General features: G+C 36.4%; 1 protein-coding gene across 7 annotated transcripts in view; it reads left to right on the forward strand.

Moving 5' to 3' along the window:
• The window catches only part of dlgap2a (discs, large (Drosophila) homolog-associated protein 2a), a 119150-nt gene that overhangs the window by 66306 nt on the left and 27069 nt on the right, over positions 1–25775 (forward strand). For 5 of the 7 annotated variants that reach the window (XM_043263441.1, XM_043263440.1, XM_043263445.1 and 2 more), the window contains one exon: positions 15418–16559. In XM_043263441.1, the coding sequence (XP_043119376.1) occupies positions 15418–16559 (1142 nt within the window). Of the gene's footprint in view, positions 1–13566; positions 13639–15417; positions 16560–25775 lie in introns of all 7 variants that reach the window. The other 2 variants (XM_043263443.1, XM_043263444.1) reach the window with 1 other exon arrangement.

Raw genomic sequence — 25775 nt, forward strand, 5'->3', positions numbered from 1 at the left:
GGGAGAAGAATGGTTAATATCTTAATTTGCGTTCTTTTGTTATGACATGAGGGTGAGTAATTAATGACAGACTTTTCATTTAGGGCTAAACTAACCCTTTTAACTTGGTCTCAACGGAAAAAACAAGTACAACTGTCTGAAATACTGTGGAGAGTGAAGTCAAAAGTGAGTAACATGCTTCTTTTAGTTGTACTTGTGGTGGCAGAGTTCCTCCAGCAGTCTTGGGTGCCAGTGGCATGTGCATGCAACGTCAACTGTACTTTTCTTTTACTCGCTTCAAGCTATCTCTATTTTCTTGAGATCTGATTTAGATTTTTGCCCACCGGTACTCCATTGCCATGGAAACTGATGATGGCTGAAGGCCACCCACATGTAGCTCATACACCAAGGGATTGTCAGTTGTGTTGTTAGGGATGCCCTCGTGCAACCTCTCCAATCTGAGACCAGAGTCTGTGCTCTTGTTGAAGCGTCATATTAAATCACTCCAACTAGTGATTCTTGATGCATCTGTGCCATGTTGGTTATGTTAGAGATTTAGTTTTGGTTAATCCTTAGAAAATTAAATTTTTTATACTGTACATTATTATGTTGTGATACTTGATACTTGTGATACTGTGAAAGTCAAGTCTCTTTTATTTATTTTAGCTCTTAGAGATTGTTTCAAATCACCTTCTCAATACTGAATAGGAAAGTTCAGTGATACAAACTTTAAATATGAGATGAGATATAAATCTAAATTTTGTTATTTGAAACAGTAAAGTCATTATTCAACTCCAGTCAGTTCAGTTCAGTTTAATAATTGTGTAAAGTTCATTCTTCATTAAATGAGTTCAATTCATAAGCAGCTCTACTGAAAAAAAATTGTGGCATTATTCAGCTTGTGTCAGTTCAGTGTTGATTGAAATTAGTTTCAGCTATTAAACAAAAGACAATAGTGTCATTGTTCGGTTCAATTCAGTCCAGGTTTGGTTATGAATTGATAGTGTCAGTGCAGTCAAGCCAAAAATATTGCTGTATATGAAGTGTCTTTTAAACTAAGCAAGAAAAAAAGGAATTCAAACTCTGTTTATTTTTATTTATTTTGACAAAGTATAGTAGAATGTAATATCATCCATTTATTAATCCTCGTTGATTTTGATTTTAAATATGATGATAACATTTAAAAATCATCTCATTATTCATGCCTTTTTTCAGGTTTTATGCAGAGAAGTACATAAATCTTGAAAGATTTTCTTCCCGTGATGTATTTTTCAGTGTCTAATACATCAGAGTTCGGAGACGTCCTCTGATGCTATCAGTGACCTTTCCAGTTGTGCCGTCTAATGGTATTTAACTAGATTTAGGCCATACTAGCCAGACAGCTGTTTTTCCTCAGCGTTGCTCCTGTAATTGAATCTATCCAGCTCTGTACTCTGCTGAGACATATCTGTCCCACACGGTGAGATGAAGATTACAGATGCATCTCAGACATTGATCTCTCAGCCCCTCCGCTGCTGCTTGACATGCCTGCATGAGTGGATTGAGGTTTGTTTTTGAGGCCAACTGAAGGTGACGTGTTGTAGAGAGAGACTTGATGCTATCTCGGTCCTAAGAGACATGCAGCTTCAAGGATCCTTCAGAAACACTCACTGCAGTAACTTTTAAAAGATTTCAGTTTCATAGAACAAGAATAAAAATTACATTTGAGTGGAATTAAATAAGATGTGACACCAGAATTGTGCAACTGTGCATATAAATGCAATGAAAATGAAATTAAAGTAAAAATATAGATTAAAATGTTTATTGTATTATATTATATTACACAATTTTTTTTACCACACATATAGAAGGTGCTCAATGTTGTTCACTCAAGCACTAAACACCATCATGGTGAGATTCATTAAACTGAAATATGCAATAAACATTAAATGAACAACATTAGATGTAACATACAACCCTAATAAACATAACTACTAATTCTGGGAATGTCAGTTCATGTTTTTTTCCTGTACATTTTACAGGACTATTTACATTTAACATTACAGGTTTTTATCGTAGTGTTTTCAAATTTTTTACCATTAAAATCAGAGTAATTTTTTACAGTGTATATTATAATATATTATTTTACATAGCTTTGTGGAATACTCAATTCTAATTGGTCATTCGCCACATTTCATGGTTTGTTATTCCCAGATAATAACTAGATCATCTTGATCATCTAGATCATCAGTTTGGCACCATCTTACAGTTTATAATGCTTAACCACGAGGTAAAATTGAGAAATTTAACATTAATTTTAACATGTGCGAAAAGTTTTTCGGCAGTGGATAGTAGATGACTCGACTTCCTTTTTTGCGGAATCTTTGCTTTTAATTAAAGAGCTAGTAAATTAGTAATATATTTTAACTCCGATCAATGTTTTGTGTCTAATCATTTATTTTTGTGACAAAAAGCCATGTAATAAGTGGAATAATGTACATCCAGCAGGTTGTTATTGCAGAATAAAGCCCGGCAGGCTGGATGTACATTATCCTATTTTAGCCGCCAATATTATATTATATTATATTATATTACTGTGCGTGTGCCTTAGTTGGTGAATGTGACCCCAAACTGCCTGCGCAAGCACGTATTTACCACCTACTGCAAATATTTACTTTGCTCTCAAGGGTTTTCTGGTGTAATTTTCAGAGCTATAAAGATGAAGTCTTGGGACTGGATCAGGACAGTTCTGGGATGCCCAATGCAATCAGTGCTGCGGTGCCAGTGTGACAAATGTCATACTGGGGCCACCATCCAAATGACGTTTGTTGTCCACAAAGAGAGAAGCCTGATGGGACATGTTTTAAGTGTCAAGAGCAGATTAATGCCCCTTGAGTATAACGGTCAGTATTAAAAATCTGTTAGGCCAATAGCACTGGTTGTAACTTGCAATACAGAGGTAATAATTTTTTATTTAGCCTTAATTGTATGCCCTTTTTTCTGCTGTTTCTACAGTTTATTTAATTTTTTAAAACCTGTTTAAAGGTGCACAGTTATTTTGCCATTATTTAAAGCTTTACACAAAGAAATTAAAGAAATAGATCATTCAAAAGTTAAAATTCTGTCAATAATTACTCACCCTCATGTCATTGCAAACCCACGAGACCTTGAAAAACGTCTATGAAAAAACAAATCAAGAAATTTTTGATGAAATCTGAAAACTTTCTCACCCTTCACAGACAGCAATGCAACTACCACATGCAAGGACTGGAAAGGTAGTAAAGTCATTGTTAAAATAGTCCACGTGACCATAATGGTTCAACCATAATTTTATGAAGTTGCAGTATGAGAATCCTTTTTGTGTTCAAGGAAAACAAAAATAATGATAAAAAATAATGTTCAACTCTTTTTGAACTCAGAATATCTTGAGTTCATGACGGATTTTCACTTTTGCGCAAAATGTCACTTTTAGCCATTCGATTAAATGGTGTTCTTCTAAATGAGATTAAGACTTCAGTCATATCATTTTAGATGGTTATGTTGAGATCACATGACCGGTTGAATTCTATTCATTCTCTGTATGCTCCTTGTTATTGATTTCTTTTTTTTCATGGAATAAATTTTGTCATTGCCCACTGTATGTACCATATTCTTTAGTGTTTCCACGTGTGAGTCAATCTTGTTTACCAAGGAGAGAAAGGGAGGCGGAAGAATGATTCCAGTTAATTAATGTGTAAAAATGTGACAAATGGCTATACGCAATTGAAATAACATAAGGACGTTACTAAAACCCATAATCAGTTTATTTTTGGTGACTGTTATGTTTTTCTGTAGCTCGACTAAAACTCAGCTGACAAAATATTGGGGAAATACCGGATCAGCTTTGCTGTTACATTTGAATAGTGCTTTAGGAGTCTCCTGAACATTGTAACAAGAATGACTGAATGATGTTTTTGAATCTGAAGGATATATGATTGAAATTGCACAGACACAGCTAGCAATGGGTACGGTGGTGTTGTCTGTCTAAACTGATTTTTAATGGTGAACAGGAGCCCTGTGCTTTTTTGGAGCCCAACGGGGATCACACAGAATCCCTTTAGATATTCAGATACAGAGAGCCAATTACTCTAATAAGTCCTGGCTGCAGGACACACTCACAGTTCGGCTCATACAGGGACTCCATCAACAGTTCTGCAACAATGATTTCAGCTCCACAGGCAACTTTAGTGGCATGTTCAAAATCCAGAACTCTTAATGACTTTTGCCTGTCTTATTTTAGTGATTGAATGCTGTGGATTTTCATAGGGCAGAATACATATACATATAGACAAAAAAACCATCACTGCTAAAGCTGCTATTAAGCAGCACAGCTTTATTTAAAATTGATAATAATGTTTCAGCATAGAATGCTTTCTGAAGGATCTAAAGGCTGAAGGAAAATTCAGCTTGACATCACAGTAATACTTTAAATTTTAAAGGATATTAAAATAGAAGCTAAATATTTTTAAATGTAGTAATTTAGAATATTGCTGTTTTTATTGTATTTTTGAACTAAAAAAACAAGTATGACATTATTGGTATTGAAAGGTACCTTGTTGTGCCTTATCTGCATATTATTATGACAGATTGTTGAGTTATTGCTTATTCTGGTACTTTAAATGTAGGAGATTTTGGAAATAGTCCGGCCATGTGGAAACTGTTGGAGAGGTTTATTTGAGCGATGATGTCCAACAGTCTGCACTCACCCACACAGACAGACTTTTATGTCCATGCTTCAATTCATCTTTTCTTGGAATAAACTTTGTTTCTTTCAGTTTCTCCTGAGAGACATATAGGATATGCTTCCCAACAATTGGGTGCCCACAGAACCAGTTTCAACCAGTCGTTTCTAAAGATATAGTTATTTCTACCTGTACCAGAGACGAGGGAAATGGAAGTGTGGTAGGTGCCTAGCATATATAAAAGATTGTTAAAAACACACATACATTACCATGGCTTTGTAGTTAAAGATTATACGTAAATGAAAGGCTGCAGGTTCAGACCACATAAGAGCAGATTCATGAAATATTGTATCACCAAAGTGCCTCCAAGCAAGGCAGTTGACCCTGGATTGCTCTAGAGAGATCTAGAGAGTCACTTGGATAAAATGAAAAATACTTCTCATTGCTCATAAAGGTCACTGCTCTTTACTCTGATCACGCACTTGCTTCTCTCCATCTTATTTAGTCTCTTCTCTAGTTTCCCAGTGGTTTGAGAGCCTCAATAATTGGAAGTAAACTTAATAAAATTACCATTAACAAACCTGTATCAAGATTCTCCATTGATCAGCACTAAAAAAATTTTTTAAACCACCTTGTTAATATCACCAAATTTTAACTCCAAACCCACTAATATTCCAAAAGTACTAATAAGGCTTTGAAATCTCTTTGAGGTTCATACAGTTTATAAACCGTTCTGTCTCATTATAAGCAAGATTCTCCAGCTATCTAAATGCTCAGACTTGCATTTTTAAACATTAGTAAACTCTCTCTTGGGGGACAACAAAGTGGTGTCTTTGAATAAAGTCAGTTTGTACTTTCCTGCTTAATTATTTGTTTTTTTGGGGGGGTCCTTTTAGACAATGAAAGAAGTAAAACAAATCCATATTTTAACATCCATTTTTCAAGACATTTCACAATCCTCTGAAAGGAACTTGCTTTTAAATTTAGCCCTTGTGTGTTCATCAGTGAGTGTATGTGTGTTCCTCCTTTGTCTGACCTCTGCATTTTGCTTTTAGCGTTTTGCTGTCAGCCAGGTGATTATCAAAGACTAAGTGTGCTGAGCACAGAAAATGTCCAACGGTAACAACAGACCAGGGCCTTCAGATGGTTTGTGTGTGTGTGTGTTTGTATATGTTAGGCTTTATTTTGTGTGTGTGTGTCTGTGTGTATATTGTCTGATCCAAAGGCCCTTAGAGTGTTTAACCCCTGCGGCACTTGAACCACAGACCACAGGCAGACTACGAGAGATAAAGTCATCAATAAATAAAGCCATAAATTGTACAGCCTTTTTTTTCCACAGCCAATACAATCATACGCTTTTTATAAAGGAAGATGAAGCCATGCATTATTGTCTGTATGGCCTCAATGCTATAGTCTGATTTGTTAGAAACCGTTTACTTCTCTTCTTACGGCGTCGGCATCCATCTGATTTCTGTCTGTGTTATCAGGGCTTCACAGATTCAGGGCTTTCCGTTTATGAGGATCTATGTTTGATAAGAGAGCTGCCCTGAGCAGGTGAGGAGCTGAGGGTCTGTCTCTCATTATTGTCTCTCTCTCTGCCTTCCTGTCTCTCTTGCCCTAAAAAAGCAAGGGGGGTTGGGGGGGGTTCAGTGACTTCACACAAAACAGTGTTCAGATTCACCCACCATAAAATATGACAGGACAAATATAATTAAGTATTAAGTTGTGTTAAATTGACCGTGGAGGGAGTCATGATTAATATATTTGCTGGTAATTCAAGTACACCCCCAGTAAACAGTAATAAATGTTTCTGTGGTGCCACATCCTTAAATCCATCCCTATGTCCCAGCAGTTATGATGAATGAGCAGCTATTTAGTACATCTGTCCACTGTGTGTATTTTAATAATATAACTTTAAAAGTTAAATTCATAATTTTTTCATAGCTTTTTAATGCTGTAGGTTCCGTTGCTTTCTAGAAATACATTATTGCATAATGAAGAAAATTCATTTTAACACAAAATTGTTTCCTGAAGGAATTTTGAAAATTTAAAAAAAAAAAAAAAAAAAAAAAACCTTGAGGCCTGAAAGATTTTTAACATATTTTTTAATCATCAAGTCCTTGCATTTATTTGATTAAAAATAAATAGTAGTAATGGGAAATATTATATTTTTTAACAAAAATCTGTTTTCTATGTTTTCTAAATTACTTTATTCCTGGGATGGCAAAGCAAATTTTTAACAGCCATTAATCCAGTCTTCAGTGTTACAGGATCCTTGCTGGAATAATTCTAATATGCTTGTTTTTAGGAAATATGTATGTATTATTGTTAATGTTTAAAACAGTTGTGTTATTTTTTATATTTTCGGAAACCATGACATTTTTTTCAGGATTCTTTAATAGATAGAACAGCTTTTATTTGAAATAGAACTTTAAAGTGATGTCTTTACTATCACTTCTGATGAATTTAATGCATCCCTTCTGAATAAATCTCTTCTTTTTTTTCAAAAGATATTACTAAAACCAAATTTTTGGATGGAAGGAAGGAAGGAAGGAAGGAAGGAAGAAAGAAAAAGAAAGAAAGAAAGAAAGAAAGAAAGAAAGAAAGAAAGAAAGAGATAGATAGATAGATAGATAGATAGATAGATAGATAGATAGATAGATAGATAGATAGATAGATAGATAGATAGATAGATAGACACACACAACTTAAAGTCAGTATTTTATTAAACGACTTTAAAGGGCGAACATAATTAGACAGGAAGTGAGGTCATTGTGTTCCCAGTTGGCTTTGGTGTTAAAAATGCAAATGAGGGTGAAAATGACATCAGAGAGACTTTAATCAGCACGGTAGAGGCCAGCAGATGTTTTGTAATTACTAAAGTCAGCAAATGACATCTAAATTCACCCTGAGTCAGATAGGCACACTGTCAGAAAAGATTCAGATGTGTGATGCTGCCTCATTATAGTGACTCTCAAACTCTCATCAGCTTTTTCCTTTCATCTGGCTTTTGTTTGAACTGATAGCTAATGACAGATGCACTGGATAAATGTGTGTCTGTATTGAGTATCATGTGTGGGGGCGTCTAGAGTCGTGGTCATTCAAGCATGTCAATTATCAACTGAACCACACTAAATTTATAATACAGGGTCTTCACCTTTTAGCAAGCTTTTCAAGGACCCTTGATGGATAGAGGGACCCTGTTGCATATTGCGTGTAATTGAGTGTTGCATTTGAAGCCTGGTCTATAATAACATGCATAATAGTATACCTTATTAATATATTTACAGATTTTGTTTTGATGCTTGCATTGCAAAGCCATTAAAATAGTCATTAATGATATCGAGAGTCATATTTTAGTTTTGCTTAATGCATTTTTATGTTGGAGGGACAATGAAATGTTTAAATTAACTTATTGAATTAATTATTTAAAGGAATAGTTCACCCCACAAATTAAAATGTGCTCATCCCCAGACCAGTCATGATGTAGATAAGAATGTTTCTTCATCCGAACAGATGTAAAAAAAAATTTGCTCACCAAGGTCACTCTGCAGTGAATGGGTGCCGTCAAAACAACTGAGAAAAACATCACAATAATCCACAGTTAATTCACATGACTCCAATCCATCAGTTAACCAGTTAATCAGTTAAAGTGAAAGGCTGTGTGTTTGCATTTATATTTACTTAATATTACATTTTTGCATTTGCATTGCAAGGAAAACCATTAACGACTTTTCTTCTCTTTGAAAAGTTGTAGAAAAGTTGTCACTGAAACTGAGTAGAAGTGGATTCTGCTCTCATCTTCAGCCCCCTTGAAAATACAGCTAAACTGCTTCTGTATAGCACGCAGTACAATGTTATGACAGCTTCCTCTGCAGAAAGCACAACATACCAGATAAAACCAGCGTATTCACTTCAGAGAGTGTGTACAACTCTGAGGTTTAATAAATGTGTGTGTCTGTGGGTTTTAATAAATAATGAATTAAAGATTCATTTTAAAAAGGAGCGTCATAAGGTTGCCCCAAAGTGCTTGGTGAATCATCAGTTCTGTGTTATGGTGGTTGTTTTTACCCTTTGGGAGCCTTTATGAAAAGGTTGCTGGATCTAGAAATCTAAAATTACACAGATAAATTCAGTTCGGTGTACTGACAGTCCTTTGCCTTTGCACAGCTTAGATGGAGCAGAGTTTGTGCTCTGTGTTTGTTGTGTGCTGGAGAGTCTCCTTGCATTTGTGGGTTTGGTGTTCATTTGTTTTTCTTATGATTGGTTTAGGTGTAAATTCTCTTTGTTGTGATTGGTTTAGTGTTGTTCCGAGGTTAAGGTCAATTGCGTTGTCTTGATCTTTGTGTCAGTAAACAGGCAGTAAAACAGACAAGGCACTTAATCTAACAAGATTTCACATTACCTCCAGGTTCAAATATAAACTCTATTATAATGTGTTTGTGTGTGTGTTTACTTTTTCCTGTTTACTGATGTGCTGCCTTGTTTGCTAGTATGCGTGTTGTTTGCTTGTGCGTACCTTTGTTTTGTGTGTCTATGTTTGTTTAAGTATGCGCATGAATCCAGCAGGCACACAGACAGAGATGATGCTGGCGTGTTCATCCTTTGACCCTTGACCTCGTTTCTCAGCACAACTGCAGCAGCAATAAAGGCGGCTGCGTCTAAAACTGCATACTTACATACATAGGTGTAAAACAGTATGTGAAAAAAGAAGTATGTTCAAATTCACAGTACTTATAAAAGAGTAGACAAAAAAGTGCCCAAATGAGCTTCTGCTTCCAGCGTGATTCTGAAGTGCCTATGATGGAAACTTAGTATTCCATGAAGCCACGGAAGAGGATTTATCAATGCCAGTGATACGACTTAACTGATGCTGGTTTGTCATGTGATAACAAAAAGATATTCTTTTTGTGTTTGCAGTAGATCAAGGTCTTGGGTTTGGCTTATTAGCGTGGTGTAGAGCCCCTCTGGTAGTTGCTGGAACTACAGTGTCTATTTTTCTCCAGCAAAAGCATTTAAAGGGTAGGTTTACCCCAAAAATATTTTTCACCCTCATGTCCTTCCAAACCCGTAAGACCTTTGTTCATCTTCGTAACACAAATTAAGATAGTTCTCAGAATTTATAAAAAATATCTCCAAAATGGAGGAAGGTATATATAGCTCTTGAACATACTTCATCATCAAGTATGTTGCAGTCATGACGTCAAAACCAAGACTAATTCATCAAGGGTTTTTCAATTTATAAGAAAAAACGTAATCTGTGGTGAATAGAAATTGATAATACTTGTTTTGTATGGCTGCAGCACTCGGTACTGAAACTGAATCATGTTCAATACAGTTTCAATTGGTGGTTGTGAAAAAGAACTTGAATGTTAAAGAGCTGTCCATGGTCCTGAAAAGGTATAGCACAATATGAATGGCTTTTACGGGGCTTTCATTTTTTTTTCAGCAACATACATATGTTTTCTTATGTGAATTTTCATGTCAATTACTAATGGGAATTCGACCATAATAGGGCAGTGACTTGTTTAATATTAGAATTCAGTAAAGAAGCAGCTGAAATAGGAAGTCTTTGCACGTTTTTGATATTTTGGTTTGAAACTAATATGCAGTATGGTATAATAGGTTGTTCATGAAGCTGTAAAACATGCCTCTTTTGGGTTCTGAATTTACTACCATTGTGCCTTTAATACTTCATGAATTGACAGCATTTCTGCAAAGATCTGAAACTGTTTCTGTCACATGACACAGCTGAAGACACATTAAGTACCAGTTACTGTGGCAACTGCAGATTTTATTTGAACTGTTTTCTTTTTTCTAAAGACTTGCTGTGAGTCTGTCTTTGAATCTTACATAAACGGGTTACTCCTGAAGGTTTTCCTATAGCAAGCTGTTCTGTGTTCTTTCTGCGTAGTTCTGTGTTCAGACACTTTCAGGCCAGCTTCATTGTATGGACCCACCAGCTGCAGGTTTAGCGTCATGATTTATGAAACACATTTCACCTCTCAGTTTCTACTGCAGTAATGTTAAGAAACGCAATACTACCCTGCATTTTACAAAGGCATATTTTAAATGCTTTTAATTTTTTTCAGCAACTAATATTAACAGCAATTAAAAGTATTTATGTTATGATGGTTAAATTAATCTCGTGAGCAATGCGAAATCCAGAAATCACCAACTTTTATTTCAAATGGATGACATCTAGTTGCTTCGTCACTGCAAATCGCTGTCAGTTTGAAAACCCTTAGCATTAGTATAAAAAGATTTACTGATATTTACAAATGGTGTTTTAAACTCTTCTATCATCTTTGCATTCAACTTGTCTTTATGCCAAATATTTGTCTTTAGACTGCTGGGATAAGCATGTTTTACCACGCTGAGAAGAACCAGGCACAGATAATAGCCCTCGTCACCACAATTCTAATTCACTCCTTTACGATAAGCATTTAACAGGAACTCACTAGGCTTATCAGACTCCAGCAATCTCTCTCTCTCTCTCTCTGTCTTATGGGCAGGAGAGAATGATGTCCTTGCTCTGTAAAAGTGAGTTCATAAAATAAGGAGATTGTTTAAGAGAAAAGAAAAGGACTGCTGTGGCAATCACTTTTGAGGGGGTGATTAATTGGAGGATTAATTGTCAAACTGGAACAAAGTAGAACATTGTGGGAACATTCTGCTTAATAAAGCATGTTGAAGTGAAAAAGAACCATATCTCCTGCTTTCGTATTTTTTTTTTTTTAAATGATTTTTCTGCCTCCTAAGATATCTCAGTATCTCTATTTCTAAAGCAGCATCACATGTAATCCCAGAATAGGCTGCTATTATTTAAAAAAAAATGTGTGTGTATACCAACATATACTGCTTGTATACAATTAGTTATATATGCCAGTATGTATACAAATATGGTGTATATTAAACTAAAATCTTTACTTTTTATTTGAAATTCAGCATTAATATCAGAATTTTATATTCTAAATATATATGGTAACACTTTACAATAAGGCGTCATTTGTTGACATTAGTTATTAAGTAACATGAACAAACAATTATCAACGCATTTGTTACAGTATTTATTCATTTTTGTTAATGTAGGGCTGGACATTAATTCAACATCAATATGTGTCTGTAACGTAATGTATTTCATTGCAACATGGAATTCCAATAAACGTGAGTCAAAGAATCAAACAGGAGTCTACTTTACACAAAACATATTTTAAGGACGGACAAAAAGGACTAAACAGTGCAGTTTTATATACACTGGGACACCAATCCCGGCCATGCCTAAATTTTCATATAGATGATTTTTCTATTTTGTGAAGACCTTATTAGGATCCGTAAAGGTTAGGATGCTGTCTGTATGCTGCTCACTAGTATGTAAGAGCTGATGTCATAATGCAGTTTAGCGGTTCCATCGGGTCTCGCTGCCACCTTTCTCTGGTGTTAATGTGGCGGATGGATCAGTTGTCTTCAATAGCACTGCTGTAGCGAAAGAGTCAGCAAAATAAAGCTTCTACAGTACCTGCTGCCCCCTGCAGAGAGACAAGGAGAGAGGAAGAGACGTGAAGGCGCCTGTAGCTGATTGCACTCGTGCTGTCAGTATGCAGGGTCCTGCAGTGAGCCGTATTTATTCAGCAGGGACGGTCCAGGGTATGAATACTGAAATCATGAGATGAGGTGACAGGAAGTGCTTCAGGCTGTGGAACAACGGTGAGCAGTGCCGTAACACTCACACAAGCCTCTAGAGCCTCAGATGACCTCCTCTGAACACGTACTGATACCGAAGACCCCTTTCCATCCACCACAGGATAACCATTGTCATACAGACTTTATTTTCAAACGAATTAATGCTTAACCCCAATAAATATTGTTTTTAAATATGCAGTAGCCAATTACATTGAAAATATGCCATGTCGCCAGTTTAGTTGGATCAATGTACAGATAACTCTTACGAGCTGGTTCTTTTGTAATGAATTGATCAAAATGATTCCTGAATGAGTCTGCGATTCAATCGGTTCATTCAATTAATACGTTTAAGAGTGTTTAATGAATAAACTGTTTTGGGCATATATGACTTCACATAAACTTTGTTACTTACTGTTAAGTTGTTATTATATTAAACATCTTTTTGTAATTTTCTTCTTGCCCCTATGTTTGAAATTCAGGCATATAATAGCATCAAATACATGGCATATGTTGTCAGCAGCTGGATTTATATAGTGCAAGTGTCTCTGATCTCTTCGCTGAATTATCGAGGGTCTGTTTCTCTCAAGGTGATATTCTTGTGGCTGATTTAGTCCACTGGGTTCAGAAAAGCTCTGTTGACTACATTTAGAAAAACTCTGTTGTCTCTTTTAAAAGCAAAGTGTAAAGGATAAAGCTTTTAATTTCAGTCTGCAATCTGTGCTTCTCCTCTGTTGTTGTCTCCAGATATTTCGCTGCAGTTGTGTTGGATTTGGATGAAGGAGAAATAACCAATAACAGGCTGCTGTAAGACTATTACATCTCCAATGAGACCAAAACCATTCTGGTCCTGTCAGTTTTACCCGTCCCCTCAGATTCAGAAATGTTGCATTGTGGTTTATTGCATTGTCTTCTGGGGATTAAGGACACAATAGCATCTCTTCGATTTTCAGATGAACAACCCTGATTTCTTGAGGCATCCTTGGTTTTAACCTTTGAAGGAACGTAATCAAGTGCTTGTACTGGCCGGTGTTTACAGGCGTAATCCAAATTGGACCGTTTGTTCTGGATGTGCTTTAATGTGATTTTCTGTGTTGTTCAGCTCTCACAAAGTTTAATTTTAATGAAGTGCCTCTTTGTGATTTGATATCACTCTAGAATATTCTTTCGCACGCTCAGAATAAACAAACTTGACATTCTCCTTCAGGTCCTCTTCAATCAAGATGGACTTGGGCATCATTATGGTGTGTGCTGACCTGAGCTAAAGATCTCCTTATGGGTCAGTACTCTGTTTGTGCTCTAATTAAACACAAGGGAGGGTTTTGAATTGAATGCTTTCCAAATTCACACAAAGATTTTTTTGCTTTTGTCTTCAGTCCAGTTCTTTGCTGCCAGTGTGAATCAGATATATGTGTTTTCCTCTTTTCTGGGCCCTGTGTGTTTTTCAGTCTTTTTTCACATGCTCAACAAGGCTGCATTTAGTTAACAGTAATACTGTGAAATATTATTACAATTTAAAATCAATATAAAAAAAAACAAAACATTTAAATTTACTAGACTTCAAAATGTTCTTTACTCTTGTGATGGCAACGCTTTATAGCCAGTGTCACATGATCCTTCAGAAATCATTCCAATGTGCTGATTTGGCGCTTAAAATAATTTAGTAAAGACTGTATAATGACAAGTTTACAGCTACCAATGCCATTTTAGAAACTGTCTAATCAGTATAATCAGCTTAAATATGATTAATTTATTTGGTGTATAAAAATGTCTGGTAACAGGGTAGTTATTGGCCATAACACATGGTGCAACATGCTAGGGCTGTTAAACATTTAAAAATGTGTAAACGTATGTGTGTGTATTTATTATTTATAAATACAAAAAATTGTATAAATACAATGTAATGTATATAAATACAAAGTACACACACACATTATGTAAACACGAACTTTAATTTTGAATGCAATTAATTATGATTAATCATTTGATAGCCCTATGGAATAATGGTCAGTTAATATGTTAATACTGGGCTCTGCTTTATGGTTGGATTATGTACTCGTGCCATATAAAACTTATTTAGTTTGACATGTTTGCTTTATTTTTTTGGCAACTTTATTGCCATCATAGATAAAAGAGGAATTTAAATACACTTCAAATGCATACTTTCTCAAAATACGAATATTTGTCAAATGATGTACTTTCACTTGGATGTGAATGACAACTTTCAACATTATTAATAATACCTTAGATTTAACAAGCCCTCACTTTTGACACTGAAAAACTCATTAAAACTAACATGTTCTGTGTATTTTTTTTTCTCCAGCAATTGAAAAATGACCTTTATTTTAATATGCATTACACTGTACTTTCACCACATGAAAATTCCCATTAATCACCTGTGTGAAATGACATATGATCCAGCAGCATGAAATAGCTATGTCAGAAAGGGCAAACGGCTGGATGTGAAAAACAGCATCTCTGAGCTCTGATAAAGTTAGCGGCAGGCTGCCCATATGTGGCTGTGATGAAAGATCACAGTGAATGTGGTTTTAATCTCTGAGCAATGTCTCTCAAGGACAACCGCTGAAGCACCTCGAAGTGCTCCCTCTCTCTCCGGAGCCGGCTTTGACGGATGACCCAGCGGTTCCGAAATGATAGGCTATTATTTTACTTTGCATTGGATAAATGGCAAGGCTTGCAACTCTGTCCTCGTAAGTCCTGGCAGGACCAGATGGGGAGGATCAGCGGAGGGCTATGGGACGTGCTTTTGTCCAGACAACATGATTTCATTCCATTCATGAATTTAAGTGTTTAGTTTTCCACGAGGCTGCATGAATTTACTTGAATTCACAAAAACGCCAGCGATTTTGTAATCAGCTCATTTGAGTCCTACCAAGCTGTTTTGCAAACATCCCTATTAGCAATTCCTACATGCCCACGGGGAAAATATCCCAAAATATAGCTTGCAGAAAGATTGAACGAGGTCTAAACTGATGATGAAAGCCAAAGTAAAATGATTCAAATTGACTAATCCTCTTTTCTGCTCTGTCTTTCATAGATCAGCTAGATTCATGGTCTCCACCGCCGTACTTCGATGAAGACAGCTACCCCTCCCCTCCCAGGAATATGAAAGGTTTATCAAGCGGTCGTCCTCAACTCACCTTCACATCAGGACACACCTGTGGGCTGCCAGACTGCGATCAGTCCCTCGACCACTTGCAGCATGTCGGCCCCGATTCCCGCTCTCCCTACCTTCTCAGTCCGACCGAGAGCTGCCCTCTGGATCCACACCGCTGCTCGCCCCGCAGCTCCATCCACTCGGAGTGCATGGTGATGCCCGTTTCCATGGCATCTGACCACGTTTCCAGCAGCACCTTTCCCAGAATGCATTACAGTTCACACCACGACGGCTCGAGAGACGACGGCTCTGCTTCTCACGGTGGCAGCGGCAGCGGAGGGGGAGGCGTTGGTGGTGGGGGTGGCGGGTCTGGGAAGATGAATCGTATTCCAGCGAACCTGCTGGACCAGTTCGAGAAGCAGTTGCCGATTCACAGAGACGGTTTTCACACGCTGCAGTACCAGCGCACGTCTGCAACCACCACAAGCAGCGAGCAGCGCAACGAGAGTCCCGGGCGCATCCGCCATCTGGTGCATTCCGTCCAGAAGCTCTTCACCAAATCCCACTCTCTCGAGGGGTCATCCAAGATGAACGGCACCAAGGGAGACTCTCGCTCAGACAGCGGACACCACCACCACCACCATCACGGACACCACCATGGGAACCACAAACACAGCAAACGGAGTAAGAGCAAGGAGCGCAAGTCAGACTCCAAGCAACGCTCAGGGATAGCAGGCTGGTGGAGTTCTGACGACAACCTGGACAGCGACAGCACCTACCGGACTCCTAGCATCATGAGTCGCCACCACGGAGATCATATCACTCACTGTTACCCGGACACAGGCCATGGTCACTTTGGTGACCTTTCGCTCAAGACCTCCAAGAGCAACAACGACGTGAAATGTTCGGCATGCGAGAGCATCGCTATGGCCCCCGAGGGCAAATTTATGAAGCGCAGCTCCTGGTCGACACTGACTGTCAGCCAGGCTAAAGAAGCCTACCGCAAATCTTCCCTCAACCTGGAGAAACCGACCATGCCTCAAGATCTGAAGTCCTCCATGAGGCCTTGTCATTATTTGCAGGTGAGATATCGCTCATGAATATGCGATTGCTGGGGATGCTGTGCTGTAAGATACTGGTTCTCAACGATGAGGGCTCAGCAGACTTCCATAGGTATATCAAGATGACTTTAAGGGATAGTTCACCCAGAAATAAAAATTGTATCATTAATAACCCTCACATCATTCAAAACCTTCAAAACCTTGAAGAGTATCACATAAGTAAACAATGTATATACGCAAATATGTTGTTTATGTTCATATTAAAGAGTAAACAGTATGAAAAAAATTATAGTTGTTTTCTTGGTATTCTCGTAGCTTTGTCAAATTATGGTTTATCCACTGATGTCACATGGAATATTTTAACAATGTCTTTGATATATTTCTGAGCTTTAATGAGGAGGGTCTGAGAGCTCTCAGAATTCAGCACAAATATCTTAATTTGTGTTTCAAAAATGAACAAAAGTCTTAAAGGTTTGGAGCAACATGAGGGTAAGTAATTAATGACAGAAATTTCATTTTTGGGTGAACTATCCATTTCAAACAATGCATTTTGCATTTGTGCAACTGAAAATAGATTGTATTGAACCATTATCCTAATTATCATTTATAGATCTGGAAGAGACATGTAAAGTAAAAAACTGCTATATGCTTTTTCATACTTCTATGTATTCATGCATTTATGAATTCATATTGTTGTTTTGTAAATTCATATCCTTAATCCTAAGGCTGCACAGTTAATTGATTTTCTTATGGCAATTACAATTACGGTTGCCACAATTACATAATTTTTCGAAGTGGCAATTAGTAGTTTGAAATCTACTTTGTGTGCTTAAGGTGTGTTCTTTCCTTTTTATATGTTATCGTCAGGGTTTTTGCATTGTTTACCTTTTAGTTTTAGTGTAGCATTATAATACTATGCATAGTTTTGCTTTTTTATTTAAAGAAGAAACCTATGCGATGTAAAGGTCACATTTAAGGCTTAATACTATAGAAAAGCGATTGGTTTTAACTTGTTTATTTTCATCTATAGTATGGCATGTGATTGCTTCAAGCAGCGGCATAAACAGCATTCAATGTAAAAAGTGATGATTGTAATTAATAACCACTATTACAATTTCAAGGTAATAATCTGCAATTATGATTTTTGTCATAACTGTGCAGCCCTACTTAATCCTTATCTAGAAAATCAGAATATTGCTGAGGACAATGTGAGATTTTGCAGTCAGTTGAGAACTACTGCTGTAAGAAGAGATTCTTGAATGTTTGTGTATGTGAGTGGAGTAAATATTAAGTCATGCTATTCATTTTCAAAACAAACCTCAGTGTGTCTGCTTTCTGATCCACAGCTTATTGGTGCCTGTAGATTATTGTTTAGGATTCAGAGGGTTCCCAACAGAGTCAAAAGTAATAGTCCACTGAAAGGGTTGTTACAAAGGCGGGAATATGTTTACGCTGGTGGAGAATATAGCCTGATTGAAATATGTGTGTGTTGTCGTTGTTGTTGTGAGGTGCTAATGTGCTAAATTGAGAGGCAGATTTATTGGTGCTGTCACTCCGACTAGACCAGTTTGTTCCTGTTGTTTATGTACGGAATTATTGCAAACAATGAGTCATATTGATTAGCATTGATCTTTTTGTGCTAACGCGTGATTTTCCAAATGCATCACATTTCTACAGGATGCATTATTCATGGGGCTGTCAGACCACTGGAAATAGCTACTTGCTGTTTTCTAGTCCATTTTTACAGTTAGGCCTCTTCATCCTATATATGAATGCTGAATTGTCACAGGTTAGCACTGTAGCAAAATGCAATCAGTTTCAAAATTGCTGAAATTAATCATATAACTGTCACAATGTACAGCTACTATGCAAATACTTCTTAAAATTGCTTGTCCTGATGGGGTCATTACTGTGTTTTAGTACATGCCCATGGCATCTTTTAATAACACTAGGCCTACTTAAAGAAGACAGTGATATTGCTTTAGATAATGCATCTCGTTTTAAAATACAACTGTTGTTTCAGCCTCTCTTTATATTAACAAAAATGCTGTATTCTTGTACAGAACTGTTTACATTTTTTAATAAATATCTGTATGAAACAAGAATACTGTGTAAAAATGTCTACCATATAATTACTGTATAAAATCTAAAAACTGAGTTTTCTGCATTGCTTTATTCGGCAATGCAATTTAGCCATTTCTAGTAACTGGGGTACACATCTCAATGTCAGTTTGGATTACAGCCCTGGTCTGCTTCTCCTGAACCTATTAATCTGTTTTGTTTTGTTTTAAATAAGTAGTCCAGTTATACCACTCTGACAAGCTGTGGTCAACCTGGGCTAGCTGTTGAAGCTGTTTGACCAACATAGCCTCACTGACTAGTTAAGGAACCAGGTTTAGAGAGCAACAACACAAAATAGGCTAGCATCCAAAACACAACATATGCTGATCTGTCAGAACTAGTTAGTACCGCAGATGTCCGACTCGAGCGAGTTATATCAGCAGGTACAATGAAAAAACACCCACAGTAAACATCTGCTGACACAGCAGCCTCCACCAGTCCTGGACTTATGCAATAGCAAAGCCGAAGCAGCGAGTCTGATGGCCCCATTGAGATAATTAATGAATGGATGGATCTGAGTGTTTCCTCAGGGAAAGAAAGAATCCAGAGAGAAATAGAACCTAAATCAACATGAAGTTTTACATATTTGAGGCTTCTGGAGACCTCATTCAGGTCCCGCTAAGTCAACTTAGCATATTTTGTGTGGAAAAGGGCAGTGGTGGGAGATTAATATGCCTGAGATTATCCAGAAGTGAATATGCTGATACTGTTATTGGTCAGTGAGGTTAACATTGTGTAAAAGGGTAATAGTTCTTTTTTTAAAGGTACAAACATGTACTAGTTAGGTATTAATACATACCTCTAAGCTAACAATACGCACCCTTTAGGCATAAATAAGGTGCAAAAGATGTCCTTTTTGAACAGCGTCCCAGTGGTACCTTTTTCTGTTTTGTACCTTTTTTTTCCTGACAGTTTTGGTTGTGATTAGTTAGTGTGCAGAAATTGTGCCCAGCCTTCATCTGTACATTCTAAGTCCATATGGCTCCTCTAGGTCTAATATTATAACAGCATTGTGGTAAAGCTAGTTATATTTTGTCTTTGCCACAAAAAAATTGTACCTTTACAGGAAACACAAGATGCAAAATGTGCTTTTAACAGAGGCAAACACATTTTTCTTTCAACAAAAGTGCAAATCTACTTTCAGCATCAATGTTTTTGAAAAGGCCAATGTTTTCTCTATTTTTTTTTTTTGGTTAGTAATCACTCCTTATTTTACTTCAGCTCAAATGCTTCTATGACAAAAATGTGGACTTTTACTGAAGGATGAAAGCAACCTCTTCCCATCTGTCTTTCTTAGCACTGCAATTAGCTTAAGTGTGTTTGTATTTCAAATATGTCCAAATGGATTAAACATCAGCCTGCAGAAAAAGGACAGAAACCGTCCAGCAGTCAATGGCTGTGATGCATCTCTGGGTCAGGCATTTAATAGGTTCTCTCGACCCCAACAAAAATAGCATGCACCGTCTATCACGCTGTTGCTATTTTTGGCTGCTGTTATCGATGCAGCCCGCAGTGACGCAAACTCTCCGGGAGGGACGTGCGCCCCTTCACTCTGATGGTCCGGTGTCCTGAGCGCCGCATGCTGAGCAATAGCAATAAAGAAGCTATTTTTAGCGTGTGTTCATCATGGCGGTCACCATCGTAGAGTAGATTGAATCATTAGCTGAAATTGTGATTCGGATCAAAATCAATGCTAAATGGTTTATGAGATGACTTTTGGCAAGAGTTTCCTCCACATTTCAACACTTCTTAAATAAATCATTGATCATGTTATGAGGAGGACAGCGGTTCACTTCATTATGGGCAGAAGCCTCAGTACTGTGATGGATTGATTGTAGAAGAGTTTAAACTGGCCCCCAAAAGTTTCAAGTGCTTTCAAGCTGATTTTTTAATGTTGCTTCCTCATATCCTATTTATGTTTATATAAAATATCTTTGAAAATGCAGTTGCTTGATTTTTGTAGGTTGAAAAAGTGTTTATCTGCAGATCATTTACTTTAAACTGGCAGATCTGCTCCTCCTCTTTCAAGCTTAATCAAATGATTTTTCTCCTATGAGGTGTTTATATTAAGGCTTTTAATTTCTTATGAGCTATCTGTCAGATTATGGATGCTGTATTAAAATGCATGTAAACATAGCAACTGATTTCACTGTCTGATGTAACAGTTTTAAATATTTTGGCATGAATTTATGGCGATATCAGTCACAACGAGGTAGATGTCCTACAGCTCAAGGCCAGTCCTGATTAAAGTGTAATGGCCCATTCACACATACAGCAAAATGGAAAATCAATTTCTTCATCAGTATTTCTTAAGTTTTCTTGTCTTTTGTTCTCGTAAAATGCAGATTGCCTTGTTTTAAAAGACAAAATTGCTTTTCTTGTCTTTTTTTTGGTTTCGAGCTGTTCTTGTTTAAAACTCATGTAGTTATTTGGAAGGCTTAGTTGCATGCTTATAAAGGAAAAACAAATGTCTTCTTTATTTTTCTTTTTATGCACAGCAACGATGCAATAAATGGATTTAAAGGTGACCGTAAAATACTTATTTTTTTAAATAAATGCTGTTATTTTCATTAGAGATTCCTTTAAAAAAAAATAAGCAGCGAAATATTGCTAACAATAATATGTTGACACTAAATCCTGAAGTAATTGATGAAATAGTTACTTTAAATTGTTGTAATATTTCACAGTATTTCTGTTTTTACTGTATTTTGATCAAATAAATGCAACCTTTGTGAGAAACTTCTTAGTGATCCCAAACTGTTTATAGTAGTGTTTATTCTATAAAAGCCTCAAGTATATGTCATATGTTTTTAAAAGATTAGCATTCTGAATGGTATTGTGTTGTATATAATTTGAGGCAGCGCTTAATACAGCATATCATAAAGAAGACACTAACTAACCTGGGATGATGGCAGTTAACTTTCACTCCATTCGTTTGTCAGACAAAGTGTTAACAGCAGTATAAACCGACAGCATTGTGTAAGGTAACTGACAAGTTTTTGAATTGTTGATATTTTATTTGATTTTAATATCTCAATGTTTGCCAAAAGGAGAAAAATAATAAACTTTTAGATATCAGTATGTTTATGCACTGGACATTGGTCATGTTCATCTTGACAGATGTATACTTAATGAAGCGCAAAAAACCTGAATATGTTTGACAAAACTCCTGCATGTGGGCAGAGACATAATCATGTAAAGTAGCAAGTTTGCTCACAACAACATCTCCTCTGTATTTCCTAAACTCAACTACAAGAGGATACAGATGACTCCAGTGTCTTTAGTCCGTAGGTAGTCACCGCATTGCATCCATTTACATAAAGCTGAACTTTTCTCAACGTTATGTGAATGTCCTTAAGAGTAGCACTGAAAGTCAGTATTCTAGCATTATGACTTTGACATTTCAGTAGAGGTTGGCAAACATCGCTGGGTTTAGTCCACTGCACTGTGAACATCAGAAATAGTCACACAAAGGATCATGGGAGTTTTAAATGAACAGACCTGTCCAGCTGAGCCCTGCGTTGTCTTACCATAAACTTTCACACTCTTACAGAGTTTACCTTTCTCATTATGATTCCACCTTGCTCTTTCTCTCTGTATTCCTCACCTGCATCTAAAGGCTACAAGAAGAGAGGATTGCATTTTAATAGATTTTCTGATAGGTCAGTGAAGGTGAATCTAATAACCAATTAATAAGACTGTTTACAAGCCAGCAGAAGCCAAACAGCAACTCCTTTTTACACACACACACTCTCTCTCTCTCTCACACACACACAAAGAAACCCTGTCTTGACAACAACTCAATAAACTGTGAGAGTCAGACAACTAAAGAGGTCAGACACAGCTGTGTGTGTGTGTGTGTTGTGTGTGTGTGTGAAGATGGGTAAGGGAATGTTGGTGACAGCAGATGCTATTTGTGTCGTTGTTTGTCCCCTAAATGAGCTTGAACATTTAGTCTTTCAGAGGAGATAATCACAGACACTTGTTCAAAAACAAACATGTAAATTAACATTAATATTGAATTTGTTTAACTAGCTTGATTAGAGTAAAAAAAAATCAGTGCCACGCATTATTTACATTTAGTGCTTTTTTAAATTAGTTGTTTTTTTCAATCACTGTAATACTTAGTGATTTTAAACAATGTCTGATGAGGAGTTTGGTCTTAATTTGAAAGATTTTAAAAGGTTTCTCATGTTCTGCATGAGAAGACTGCATTTATCTGATTATATAGATAATATATTATCTGATATACATCAAAATCTTCACCAGATGATACATTTCTACTATGCGCCAGTATACATTCACATGGGCTATCCATACTGGGGAAGGGGGACTCGAATCTCAGTGATTTATCAAGAGTTTTACACCACAGATTGTGTCTGTCCTCTGGCGTTTTTGGTTAATTAAATGTCTAAAAATATCAAACTCCTTCAAGACTTAATTAACCTAAAGACTTCTATGGATTATGTGTGTGTGTGCATGTGTGCGTGGGTGTGTGTACAAGGGTGTCCGTGACATTTACTCATTTTCATTGACTCCTGGATCAGAATCATTCTTCTTTCAGAATACTAAAGACCCACGAGGCTGCTGAAATGCGCCCCTTGTCACCTGGATGAGATGCTGGATGATAAACAAAAGGTTTTGGTAGAAGGACACAGAGTTAATCAAGCTGTTTATATTAAATGCCATGTGCTGTGGTTCAGCTGATTCAAAACTGTAATGAAATATGTTGTTTTGCCTAAAAACTATGTACTTTGGAAAAAAAAGTTGTATATATTTTTTCATGTTAAAGAAAAAAAATGTAAAAAATTCTTATTATTTACTCATCTTGATATCATTCCAAACTTGGCATTTTTGTGGAATAGGAATGGTAAAGACTAAATACATTTTTTTTTTTACTGAATAAATTTTGTTGGTTGACCAAAATTCAAGTGCTTTATAAGCAATAGTCTTTACCTCCAGCAAGTCATAATTCAGTAAGCTGAACTCAAGAAACAGAATTTAGATCTTTGGAAAATGTATTGAAAGTTATTTAAAACTTATTTCTAGTTTCTTTTTTATGTTCACCAAGGCAACATTTATTTTGAGATAATGCTCCATCATATTTAGATTTTTTTTCTCATAAAGTTTATTATAATAAAAATTATAAATGTAACTTATTTCTATAAAAGCAAAGCAGGATTTTCAGCTGCTATTACTCAGTGCTGAAACCAGTTGTGCTGCTTAATATTTTCCTGGAACCGTGTCACATATTTTGGATTCTTTGATGAATGACGGTTCAAAAGAACACTTTTCATTGGAAAAAAGAAGTCATTGCATCCTATTAAATAAAATTATTGTCATGCTTGATCAGTTTAAAGCTTTGCTAAATAAATGCATTTCTTACTCATTCATCTTACTGACCCCACACCTAATGTATATCAAAAAGAATAATATATTTGAAATAGCATGAACTATCAACGGTAAACAACTTAAATGTAATCTCAAATAGATACATTTTATGATGATTTTGGGATTATTGTGAAATCTTGAAAACATCAATCTCCCTCCACTGTAATCACGTGGAAAAGAGCGACCAGCACATTTCTTCAAAATCCTTTTTTTTTTGTTTCACAGAAAAAAGAAATTCACAGTCCTTTTTTTTGACACTTTTTTTTTTTACTTTTATGTTGTAATGAATTCATCTCTTGGCCTATAGAACTGTTGAGATGTGTTGCTCTGAGAGGATGTTTTCAGAGTACTGATGTAAAGTAGTGTTCTGAAGGTTATAAGGATGAGGACGTTGCTAGGTGACAAAATTGGTTTCTGCTAGTGTGAATAGAGGAACGCGTCATAAATATGTCAGTGCGTTGTTACTGTCATGTGATCCGTCACTCAGGTATCAGATCTGAGTGAAAGGTTGTTCATTCACAAGAAGAGAGTCATTAAGTATACAAGATCATGACAACAATGCTAATATTACTCAGTCACTGTCCACAAGTAAAGATAGTCTGTGATAAGTGGTTTCTGTGAAGATGTTCTTGGGGAAAGTGCCAAGAAGTAAATGTCAGCCGGTATAGGTGATGGATAACAGTCGTGACTATGTCACCGTGTCAGCGGTGTTGGCAATGAATTGTGTTGAGGAGTCTGTTTTAATGAGCATCCGGCCGTTTCCTGCATACGCTGTTCTTATTTTCTTGGTTTTGCTGACTGCTTAGTAATCAGACATACCTACTAAGGATGTTTTTGAAGCTACTCCCTTTTCACTTAAAGAAAAGCTTTCTTTCTGACACAGTCAGATCCTAAACCTACTCTTCTAGCACTTTCCAGGAAATTGGAAATTAGGCCTGAAAGGTTTTTCTTTTTCTTTTTAGCTTGACCTTCAGAGGATTCTGATAGTCAAACCTCATATTGTCTGTTTATTTTATGTACAGTAAGTTCTCATATAAGAATTTTATACAAACATATACAAACTAAAATATATGAACATGGAGTGAGATTGTTTACGTGTGGTATTATATTTCGTCTAACTTCTATAATAGCAAAACAAAAATGAGATTTGTGCTTTTATGCTACTGTAATAGCATAACAAACTGCATGAAAACTGCAAAGAAGAAAAGCTGTCATACATTAAATTTGATGAGGACATCAGCTTTGCTAACAATTTGCAGGTAGTTTGATTGACAGGCCACGTGACCAATGCCAAATTTGCCATTTTTGTCTGCTTTACTGAATGTTTCGCCTCAGTTTCAAAAAGAAAGTGGTGTGAGTTTTGGTGCTAAAACACAGGTTAAATATGTAAACCCTGACAATTTTTTATTACTTTGTTAAAGATATATATTGCAGCTGGTCAAAATTGATATTAAAATGCATTTGTTGATGCAACTCTGCCGTTTCAACTTCTTTGAGTTACAAAACAAACCCAAAAAAAGCCCAAAAATATGAAGCTGGATATGTGTGATGCTAATGTTTAAAAGCATCAGTTTTCAAATATCCCGGCATATTAATATTGTTTTGCAGTCATAACATGATATTTTTCAATTGTATGAAAATTACACTTTATCAATCGAAACAATTTGTGTAAAACAGAATAAGAGGTTTACTGTCTGTTCATTTCTTTTAGAAACTGTAGTGAAA

The sequence above is a fragment of the Puntigrus tetrazona genome, chromosome 17 (genome assembly GCF_018831695.1).
Source record: "Puntigrus tetrazona isolate hp1 chromosome 17, ASM1883169v1, whole genome shotgun sequence".
Lineage (NCBI taxonomy): Eukaryota > Metazoa > Chordata > Actinopteri > Cypriniformes > Cyprinidae > Puntigrus > Puntigrus tetrazona.